At 36.7% G+C, this 12,121-nt stretch overlaps 1 protein-coding gene across 11 annotated transcripts in view; it reads left to right on the forward strand.

Annotated features, from left to right (window-relative positions):
* Positions 1-11,151, forward strand: part of ASAH2 (N-acylsphingosine amidohydrolase 2) — a 91,503-nt gene extending 80,352 nt beyond the window's left edge. For all 11 annotated transcript variants that reach the window (XM_057505871.1, XM_036924023.2, XM_036924028.2 and 8 more), the window contains 3 exons: positions 4,592-4,651; positions 7,908-7,996; positions 9,889-11,151. In XM_057505871.1, the coding sequence (XP_057361854.1) occupies positions 4,592-4,651; positions 7,908-7,996; positions 9,889-10,078 (339 nt within the window). In that variant the 3' untranslated portion in view covers positions 10,079-11,151. The remainder of the gene's footprint in view (positions 1-4,591; positions 4,652-7,907; positions 7,997-9,888) is intronic.
* Positions 11,152-12,121: the final 970 nt, after the last annotated feature.

Consider the following 12,121-nt stretch of genomic DNA (forward strand, 5'->3'; position numbering starts at 1 on the left):
GCTTTTTTCTCCCTGTTGTTTTCATGAAATATCTTTTTCCATCCCTTGACTTTTAGTCTGTGCATGTCTTTGGGTTTGAGGTGAGTCCCTTGTAAGCAGCATATAGATGGGTCTTGTTTTTTTATCCATTCAGTGACTCTGTGTCTTTTGATTGGTGCATTCAGTCCATTTACATTTGGGGTGATTATAGATAGGTATGTACTTATTGCCATTTCAGGCTTTAGGTTCATGGTTACCAAAGGTTCCAGGTTACTTTCCTTACTATCTGAGAGTCTAACTTAACTCACTTAGTATGGTTTTGCAAACACAATCTAAAGGTTCTTTTCTATTTCTCCTCCTTTTTCTTCCTCCTTCATTCTTTATATATCAGGTATCAAATTCTGTACTTTTTGTTTATACCTTGATTGACTTTGGGATAGTTAATTTAATTTTGCATTTGCTTCATAATTAACTGTTCTACTTTCTTTACTGTGGTTTTATTACCTGTGGTGACAGCTATTAAACCTTAGGAACACTTCCATCTATAGCAGTCCCTCCAAAATAGACTGTAGAGATGGTTTGTGGAAGGTAAATTCTCTCTGCTCTTGCTTATGTGGAAATTGTTTAATTCCTCCTTCAAATTTAAATGATAATCTTGCCAGATAAAGTAATCTTGGTTCCAGGCCCTTCTGCTTCATGGCATTAAATACATCATGCCACTCCCTTCTGGCCTATAAGGTTTTTGCTGAGAAGTCTGATGTTAGCCTGATGGGCTTTCCTTTTTATGTGATCTTATTTCTGTCTCTGGCTGCTTTTAACAGTCTGTCCTTGTCCTTGCGCTTTCCCATTTTAATTACTATGTGTCTTGGTGTTGTCTTCCTGTGTCCCTTGTGTCAGGAGATCTGTGGATCTCCATGGCCTGAGAGACTATCTCCTTCCCCAGATTGGGGAAGTTTTCAGCAACCACCTCCTCAGAGACACTTTCTATCCCTTTCTCTCTTCTTCTTGTATCCCTATAATGCGAATATTGTTCTGCTTGGATTGGTCACACAGTTCTCTCAATATTCTGTCATTCTTAGAGATCCTTTTTTCTCTCTGTGCCTCAGCTTCTTTTTATTCCTCTTCTCTAGTTTCTATTTCATTTATTATCTCCTCCACTGTATCCATCCGGCTTTTAATACCCTCCATCGTGCTCTTCAATGATTGGATCTCTGACCTGAATTAATTCCTGAGTTCTTGGATGTCTTTCAGTACCTCCATTAGCATGTTGATGATTTTTATTTTGAACTCGCTTTCAGGAAGAGTCACGAGGTTCATATCATTTAAATCTTTCTCGTGAATTGTATTAATAATTTTACTCTGGACAAGGTTCCTTTGGCGTTTCATGTTTGTATATGGCGCCCTCTAGTGTCCAGAAGCTCTATTCTGGAGCTGCTGAGCCCCTGAAGCAATGTCGGGGGTTGCAGGGGAGCAGTACTGGTGCCTGGGGGGAGGAAAGAGCTGTTCCCTGCCTCCTGGCTGCTGTGCCTGTCTCCACTGCCTGAGCCAGTGGGTGGGTCACACAGGTATGTTTTTGTCCCAGAGCAGCTGGATATGGATCCCTGCTTTCCACAAGCAGCCAGAATCCCAGTCTCCCCAGGAACTCCACCTGTATGGACTTCCAACCCGGTAGTCATGAGAGTCTCATGAAAGTACCATGAAATGTAGGTTTTTGCTCCCAGAGCAGATCTCCAGAGCTAGGTATTTAGCAGTCCCAAGCCTTCCACTCCCTCCCTGCTCTGTTTCTCTTCCTCCTGCCGGTGATCTGGGGTGGGAGAGGGGCTCGGGTCCTGTGGAGCCACAGCTCTGGTCTGCTCTTTTCTCCAGTTGTGTGCAATCTGAAGCCGTCCTCTTTCCTGTTGCTCTCTCAGGATTAGTTGCACCAACTATATTTTCTAATTGTTTCCAGTTTTAGGAGGAAGCCTCTGTCTGTCTTCTCACGCTGCCCTCTTTAATCTGTCTCTCAAGTTATACATTTTTAAAGTGTACAATGTGTTAAGTTTTTAACTACTGAGGTCATTTATTTCTTCTTGAATGATCTTTTGTAGTTTCTATATTTAAAAGTATTTGTCCATATCATTTCATCTAAATTACTGATATATAGACATGAAGTAATTAACTGATTTTTTGTTATTATCTTTTAAATATCTGTAGATTCTATATTGATATCCCATATCTTATTCCTGGCAGTAATAATTTATGTCTTCTGGTTTTTTTTTTCCTTGATTGGTCTGACTAGTGGCATTCTTCCATTTCTTTCTTCCTGGTCTTTGTGCTATTGTTTTAATATACTTTACTTCTATATAATTTATGGACTCCACCATGGATTGTTATTTTTACTTTAAAAAAAGTAGTTGTCTTAAAAAAAGATTTAAACAGTAAGATAATAAATTATATTTGCTTACACACTAAGTCTCTGGAGCTCTTCATTTCTTTGTGTAGGTCAAAATTTCCATCTAGTGTCATTTTCTGTTTGCTTGAAGGACTTCATTTAACATTATTCTCTCTTCTTTTATATGTTTGAAAATGTTTTTATTTCATTTTTATTTTTTTGAAAGATATTTTCACTGTTTGTGGAATTCTTGGTTAGCAGATTTTTCTTTTAGTACCTTAAAGATGTTGCTCTATAGTCTTCTGGTCTGCATTATTTTTAATGAAAAAATATGCTGTCATCCTGATGTATCTTCTTCTCTGTGTAATATTTTTTTTTCTCTTGTTTCTTTTAGGATTTTATTCTTCTTATTTCTAGTTTTAAGCAATTTGATGGTAATGATCCTTCAAGTAATTTTCTTATTTGGTTTTTGTGCTGAGGGTTCACTGAGCTTCTTGGACTTGTGGGCTTATAGTTTTCAGCAAGTTTGGAAAATTTTGGCTATTATTTCCTCAAATATTTTTCTGCATTTATTCCTCTCCTCTGATCTTTCGGGAAGTCCAGTTACCATATATTAGGCAGCTTGAAGTTGATACACAGCTCAGTGCTGCTCTATTCATTTTCTTCAATCTTTTATCCCCATTTTTTATTTTGTGTAGTTTCTATTGCTTTATCTTCAAATTCAGTCATCTTTTTTTCAGTGATGTCTAATTTGCTATTTCCATCCAATGTATTTTCTTTTCAGACACTGTAATTTTTATGCTAGAGGTGTGGATTAAGTCTTATGTCTTCAACATGTCTATTTAACATGTTCATTGATTCTGCTAGCTTTTTGAACATAGAGTAGAGTTATAAGAACTCTTTTAGTGTCCTTGTCTACTAATTCTATCATCTGTTTCATTAATGGGTCAGTTTTGATTGAGAGTCTTCTTGTTATGAGCAGTTCTTTTCTCTCCTATGGTGCCAGACATTGTGAATTTATCTTGTTAGTTGCTGGATGTTTTTCTATTCCTGTAGATATTTTTAAGCTTTGTTTTAGGTGTTACTAAATTACTTGGAAAGAGTTTGATCCCTTTGGGTCTTAGTAAGTTTTTAAGTTGGGCCAGGAAAGCTATTATTCTCACCCTGCATTCACTGAGGTAAGACTCTTGAATTATGAGATTTTCTGGTCTGGCTAGTGAGAACTGGAATTCTTCTCAATTCTACATCATCCCAGGATTGTTCTAATTCTTTCAATTGATTCTTTTCCTAGCTTCAGGCAGCTCCCTTACATTCATGCAGAGTGGAAGGATGTCTTCTGCAGATCTTCTCAATTTTACATCATCCCAGGATTGTTCTAATTCTTTTAACTGATTATTTTCCTCTCTTCAGACAGCTCCCTTACATTCGTGCAGAGTGGAAGGATGCCTTCTGCAAATCTCCAGAATTCTCTCTCTGTGTAGCTTTCTTCCCTGTGTGCTCTTTTCTCTCTTTTGCTTTACCCTGTGAAGTCAAGACCACTTGGTCTTCATGGACTCCCACATCAATTCCTTAACTTAGGTAGACTGCCTGGTTTTGCTTGAATTCTGCCTCCTTCTGCTGTGACCTATAAACTCCCTGAAGGCATTAAGCTGGGCAATTGTTGGGCTCATCTTGTTTGTTTTCTTTCATTCAAAGATCACTGTTTTCATTGCCCACTGTCTTTAAAACCTCTGTTCAATACATATTTGTCTAGCTGTTTTGGTTGTTCCAGGGGGCAAGGTATATATACACCCTGTCACTCCATCTTGTATCTTACGTGTGTAAGTAGAAGTATAAGTGCAAGTACAAGTCATCCGTGGAAGTTTTCACTGCTCTCATTTAATTCAGTCCATCCCCTGTATGTGTATGGGAGGGAGATATAAGAAAATTCAAAGGCTGAAGAAACCATTTTAATGTGCTGTCACTAGTAAACTATAGCTTTATATCTTCCTTTATATCTGAATCTACCAAAAGAATATTCACTGGGCCAAAATTCTGGAGTAATTTATTGGCCAAAAATTCCTGTGTCCATCCATTGTTACAAAGGTATTTTCTCTAATGTTCTCAGAGCTTACTTGATTAAATAGAATAGAATCTATATAGGTAGCTGGGATCCTAGAACATTTCATAAGTCATGGCCCAAATACAAGCACAGCAAAAAATGGTTTTCTTAGAACTCATAAAATGAGTTTTTATTTTCAGGGAGAAGTTGCTGAGGTTACATTTGTTGGTGCTAACCCAAAGAATTCAGCAGAAAACAAGGTAAGCATCACTGATTCTTTTTATAAATTAAAATCTGTCTCTGGGCCTTTTATTCACTTGACTATTTCAATAGAAGTTACCAACATAGAGATAAAATGTTCCAACTTATTTTTCATCTTATTTTTTAAGTGGAAAAGTTTAAGTTGGAACAGTTAATGTGGAATTGAGTCTGGGGAAAAAAGCACACAGGCAACATTTAACTGGCTCTGCTTAGGACCACATGGAGCACAATGCATAGGGAACCACACTGTCTCTTGAAAAAACATCAAAACTCTAGTAACTTTGGTAAAACAATCAAAGAGTCAAGAATGAAGTGTTTCTTTGGCTCCTTCCTACCCGCTCTTGGGCTCTTCTCCTCCTGCTCCTACACTGTCCTTCTCATCCCACCTCTGCTGCTGTGCAGTGAGCGTGGGTGCCTGGGTGGACGCCCTCCTGGCTTAGAGCCCCGGCCCATGTGCTTTACTTTTTCTAGCATTGGCCATTTCCCTACTCTTTGCTCCTGACACTAACAGGATATTTATTTAGTAACCTTTAAAAATGACATAAGAAATACATGTCCAGTGTAAAAACAGTTTAAGGGTGCTGAAAATACAATGTGAAAGTACCCCTCTTTCTCCTGTTTTAGAGGTAATCACTGTTAATAGTACATATCATTTCATACCTTTCTGTTTTTATGATATAAACAAAATTTATGTTTACATGATAATCATAAAGTATATATCTTTATGTATATATACATACATATGTAATACATCTGTTAACAAAATAAAGTCATTGTGCTTCTCTGTAACTACCTTAGAATGTTCTTGTAACTACATAAGCAATAACTCGACCAATCCTAGTTACAAAAATTCAGACAATAAAGAAATATATAGAGGAAAAAGATAACAGGTATTGAAAGTGATTTCAAGGTCAGATTTTTTACCAAGAGGATGCATTTATGCTCTCAACGAGCAGTTTTCCCCAGGACCCATTGTCACTTATAATCCAAATAGCTTTCTTCCTAATGAGCCTTCCCATTTCCGTTCATTAAAATATCATTATTGCTGTGATAACAATTGTGGCAATATGACATTGTCAAATATGACATTGGGTGAAAATGTTCATTTAGTCAATATGCACCTGTTTGAAATAATTTCTCTAGGCAGTCAAGCTATGCCAATATATTTACATGTTTATAACATTATTTTCTGAAGATATTGCAGTGGTATAGTAAAACTGGTATCATTTGATATCCTTAGGGTGGAGAAATATTATCATCATTATTGTCACAAAGAGACAGGAGAGCAAAATGCTTAAAGCACTATAATGAGACTAGAATTAATATCTAAGAATACTCTGGGACTTAGCATAAAACAATTCTCTCTCTACTTTATTATCAGTAATCATCACATCCTCACCACTAATTATTTATTTATTTATTTATATTAAGGTATCATTGATACACACTCTTATGAAGGCTTCACATGAAAAACATTATGGTTACAACATTCACCCATATTATCAAGTTCCCCCCCATTGCCCATTGAAGTCACTGTCCATCAGTGTAGTAAGATGCCACAGAGTCACTACTTGTCTTCTCTGTGCTGCACTGTCTTCCCTGTGACCACCACCCCCATGCCATGTGTACCAATCATAATGCCCCTTAATCCCCTTCTCCCTCCCTCCTCACCCATCCTCCCTCACTCCTTTCCTTTGGTAACTGCTAGTCCCTTCCTGGAGTCTGTGAGTCTGCTGCTGTTTTTTTCCTTCAGTGTTGCTTCATTGTTATACTACACAAATGAGGGAAATCATCTGGTACTTGCCTTTCTCTGCCTGACTTATTTCACTGAGCATAATACCCTCTAGCTCCATCCATGTTGCTGCAAATGGTAGGTTTTGTTTTTTCCTTATGGCTGAATAATATTCCATTGTGTATATGTCCCAAATCTTCTTTATCTATTCATCTAAAGATGGACACTTAGGTTGCTTCTGTATCTTCGCTATTGTAAATAGGTTATTGTAAATAACCTATTTATTGAATGCTTACTATTCACAGGTACTAAACTAAGTGCTTTACATACATTATCTCATGAATTTAATCCTCACTACTACCCAGAAGGTTATGTTTTATTATCCCTATTTTACAGATGAATAAACTGAGGTCTAGAGAGATTCAATAATTTGTATTAATTAATTAATTGTGTATCTGGAAGAGATTAAGGTTGGTGGGGGAAGGACAGTCACATTGCTCATGTATTCATGGCCTAGCCTTGTTGTCTAATTTGCACCATAGGGTCCACTCTATCTCTTACTCTATCTAAGGCCTCTGTCATGTTGCTCTGTCCTAAATGGCCAGGAACAACTCTCTATACAAGTCATTATGGTTAAGAAAACTTCCTAATTGAATATAATCTATTAGTTGAATAATTAGAGAAGAATTTTAAGTAATTCTATGGCCCAGCTAGAAATAAGTGAATGTTCAGCCAGTTTATTTGAACATCTGTAAATGACAGATATAAAGGGCTCTGGTGGATAAAGTGAATCAGACACATGTCCTAAGGGCTACAATCTAAAGACTTTTTAGGAAAATTGGAGATTTATGATCTTTATATCTTTTAATTTGTTGTGTTATTCAAATCTATGCTTTATTTGAAGCTGAATTCTTGGGGTCTGAAACAAATCCTTGCAGCAATTTTTTAATGGGAGAATAAAATCTGCTTATGATGTGCTTTCTAGGAACCCATTATGACACAGTACAGAGATTGCTTTTATCACCCTAGGAAAAGGAAGATTTATGCATCATTTTCAATTCTTTCACTCAGGAAGCAGTATTTATTAATAATTCATTACCTGGAAATAGAAAGATGAGGAAACTTTCCCATTTATCTCCTAAATCTTGAGGTGACTAGAGAAAGTCTTGGAATATAAATCAATAAACATGTCATGAAAAGGTTTGACTTACGCCTTTTTTAAAATCTCAACTTTTATTCCATCATTTCTCTGTCCTAATTTCCAAAAATTTGCTCTCAGCTCTAAAATTATGATTAAGTCAATTTTCTTAAAAAAGTCATGGTTTTTTGTAGACTGGATAAATTAACATTCTGAAGATATTACATAGAATGTTAAGGTGAATACCTAAGAATCAGGATGAAATTCGAGTACGTTTTCACACAAGTATTGGTATGTTAGTGTGCAGTCAACAAAGGGAGTATTTACAGGCAGTTTTCTTCTGTGACTGTGTAGTGTTTGATTAGTTCTATTAATTGCATTTCAGACCCATCAGACCTTCCTCACTGTCGAGAAATATGAGGCCACTTCAACAACATGGCAGATAGTGCATAATGATGCCTCCTGGGAGACTCGGTGAGCATGCCTATTGAATATTTTGTCTTTCAAGCCTTGAAAACAATTGGTTAGTAATGCAGGGAAAACAAATGGAAAGACTGGTTCAATACACGATATTAATGATACCAAATTCCCAAGGAGCCTTCCAGCCATATTTCATTGATTTATTAGACTTCATTTTGATTCTATTTTTCTACAAAACAGTGTGGTGCTGTATGTTTCTGTACGATTAGGTGCTAATGAGGTTATGGCTTCCATTCTTACAAACATCTGTTGTGCTTTTCTCCATGGTCACCAACTTTAACCCTAAAAGCTGGCTAGCCTTCTTGTAAATTGATTGAAAGGGGTGCTGGGCAAAGGTGTTGAGATGGCTCTGCAGAGTGTGACCTTTCTATATTGCATGTTTACATATGGTTAATGATTCTTCATTTGAATTATTAAAACATAAGGAACTTGAGTGTTTGACTGTTATTGATTGAAGTAAGGAAGGAATATGCTCATGGAGTTTCCTCAGAGACTTATCTCTGTGCCTTCTGTTGCCAAAGACCTGTGTTGAATCAATGTTTTGAAGATTTAGAAATGGGTCTGCTATAAGAAAGTGTTACTGTTCCCAAATCTGTTAATTTCACACCACAGGACAATGGTATGGAAGTGGGCTATTTTTGGCAATTTGTATCTAATTCAGATTGCCTCAAACTTAGTGATTATTTGTGTGTTGGTTTGATTCACATGGTTAACTGGAAATAGAGATTTGACCATGTTGTGGGCTATTTGATAGCCATGCATAAATATGAATATAATGTTTCCTCTGATCTTCAGAACTCTAGGTAATTTTTAAACAAGTAATAATACATATTTATTGTTAAAATAAGGTTATACTGAATGAAATGATGATAATGAAAAAGGATGATTTATTTTTAAAAGTCCAAAATCATAACAGTAAACACTGAGGGTATGTATAGACCTCCACCTTGTTCAGCGGCAGCAGTATCACCAACTCTTCATTGACAGCACTGGATGGACCTATCACTGAGAAATGTAGGATGTTGACCACACCTCCCCTGCCCAGGGGATTTACTCTCTGCATAACTAAGGACATCAGTCAGTTAGCCCATTGTATTTCACTGTATCTAGGAGAGTACCTGAGCTTGCTGTCATGGTCTACAAGGGCTAACATAATCTGACTCTATGTTTCTATATCTCAACCACCCTTCCACAGTTTACTGTGCCCTAATCCTACTGACCTGTATTCTGCTCCTTGGATGTACCAAATTTGTTCCTGCTTCAGACACTTTGCATTCTCTGTTCCTTCTTCCTAAAATGCTATTCCCCCAGATGTGTGGGTTCAGCTTAAATGACATTGCCTTAGAGAGATTTCTGTCTTACTTTTTCATTTCACTTATCACTTTTAAAATTATTTGTTTACTGCCTTTCTCTCCACCTTTGCCCTAGTAGAACGTATGCTCCATGAGATTTGGACCATGTCTGCCTTCCTCACTGCCATATGCCTAGTACCTCTAGAATAGAGTCTGGCATGTCACTTATTAAATATATATTTTTAACAAATGAATCTAGATGTGAAAAGACATGTCAACTGAAGCAGAGGATGACAGGAGCTGAAAGGATACTATAGCAGTTCTAAAGCAGTAGACATCCTGTGTTCTGAATATCAGGTATGGCTTTCTAGGAAGGATCGAGTTTAGGTAGTTAAAAAGGTAGAACAAGTAAAGATCTTTCTACAGTTGGTGTCTCTTAAAGGTCCTCGTCTCAAAAGTAAGTATTTATCTCTGTTCTGTTCATTGCTATACTCTCATTACCTTGCTTATCATAGGTACTCCCTAAATATTCATTTAATGAATAATCACACATTTTAAAGAGTAAAATTGGATTTGTTTGTTTCCTACCAACAGTTTCTATTGGCACAAAGGATCACTGGGTCATAGCAATGCAACAATACAATGGCATATTCCAGATACTGCCCAGCCTGGACTCTATAGAATAAGATATTTTGGACACAATCGGAAACAAAACTTTCTCAAGCCTGCTGTCATACTTTCATTTGAAAGCACCTCCTCCACTTTTGAAGTTGTAACTACTTAATGAAAAGTTGACAAACTAGCTTTAAATTTAAATTTTAGTTTAAAGAGTAGTTGTACTCTGTATGATTTATATGATTTATTTTGTATGAATGGAAACTATTGTGATGACTTCTATGATTGTCCTTGTCTGGGAACAGATAGTTTACTGCTAATGGGACAGAGATATGTGTGTGTGTATATATGAGATGTGTGTGTCTCATTTATCTTGCTCCAGCAGGTTTGTACCTCATAGTCTACAGCCTAAAGCATGATTTCCCTTGGGGCCTTAGGGCTGTTTAAAGGGACAGTTCTGCTCAGTACGAAACCTCTGAAAAGCTAGTAAGAGTGGTTGAAGATATGTGAACAATGTTTAAACTATTTATTGATAGAATTATTGAATGTTAGCACTGGAAAAGTTTAAAGAGATTATCTAGTTTGATAATTCACTTTGCAGATGGGAAAAATGAAGTTTTATGGATTTAGGGTTAGCATCAGGATGCAGGACCTTTCCACCAGTCACATTTAAAAAATATTATATACACATTGACCATAAATGTATAGGCTTAATTAGAGAAAGTTAGCATGAAAATTAGCATGCCAGTTTTTCTATATTGAGCATAGCCTTTTAAAGTAGTCACCCTGAAGTTAATATGCCTAATCCTGAGTTTTGTTGATGCTCAAGTCATTTCTGGAATTGCTTTCAGAGCCCAATTATGAGAAAGTCAGACTTGTAATATTTTGATCATGCCTTCTGTTTCCCTAAGTGCCCTTATCCGACTGAATTGTCTCTTATTTTGAAGACTTGTTCTAAGTGATTTTTGACTGTTTTCATTAATTAAATACACCCAAACCACAAAGCTTTGCTATCAGTGTTTATATTAAAATGGAAATATTACTGGCTTAAAAGAAAGTCCTCAAAGGAGAGGCTCTAAATTCACTTGTTTGTTCTTTTCTCACTCACTCGTGGACCCATTCAGTCAGAATATTTATTAAGACTTACTCTCAGACCCAGAGCTCTACTAGTGCCTGGCTTTGAAAACTAGTGAGGTCATATTTGAGATGAATGGGTAAGTGTCAATAGGTGACCATTTGGGGGAAGAAAATACTAAATATATAAAGTCTAGGGGGGCATTTAAAAATCAGTAATCTTCAAGTCATATCTTGTATACAATCTGTACTGGATTTTACTTTGGAGGAAAAGGACTCCCAATTTTGAAAAACCTGTCTTGAAAGTTATTTTTTTTTTAACATTATGAACCCAGCCTCCCAAACAATGAGATTTGACAATCTGACATCGATTACTTGAAAGTACTAATCGCCTTTAAAATTATCCAAGTTAGGTAGGAGCCTCCACATTACAAAGTAAATTTCCAAAACCAAGTCATGCTTTTGTGTATATGGAAAAGCATTAGCATTTTAGGCAAAAAATCCACCTTTATTTCAAAAATAAACTTTAAAGTTTGAAAATAGTAATGAAATTAATATTGATAATGCTAGCGTTCACTTAGTGTATGACTAACCAAGCTATATTGCTTTGGGGTGAGCCTCGAATACTTTTTGATGAATCAGTATTGTAGAGGCTGCTTGTATGGAAGTTAACTGCTGGAGAATTAGGTATGAAGATTTCAAATGGTTGTGATCCTTTTTTCTTATGACACCACAGTATATAGTGGAAAAGTTCAGAAGCCTAAAAGGGCAGGTGATTCTGAATGTAGGTGACCCACGACAGGTAAGTTATATTAGAACTGATGACAGCATTTTAAAAGTACTTCTCATGACTCAGAAGAGTTTCTGAACTTTTTTCCACCACCTCCATGCCACTCATTGAAGCTTTCCTCAGTCAGCCTGGGATTCCCTGCTGTTTATTTACAGCCATTGTATTTTGCCTACTGAATGACCCTTCTGCACCCAGCCCTCTGTCCACCAGTGTGCTTGGACTCAACCCACAGAAACCTGTTTTCACACTAGCTGACATCTCTTCCAACCCATGCAGTTCCCTTCTGCAGTTTGTAAGACCAGATCCCTATGTTATAGACACCACAGTTCTTCATTTGAGCTTAAAAGA

Source organism: Manis pentadactyla, chromosome 8 (assembly GCF_030020395.1).
Source record: "Manis pentadactyla isolate mManPen7 chromosome 8, mManPen7.hap1, whole genome shotgun sequence".
Classification (NCBI taxonomy): domain Eukaryota; kingdom Metazoa; phylum Chordata; class Mammalia; order Pholidota; family Manidae; genus Manis; species Manis pentadactyla.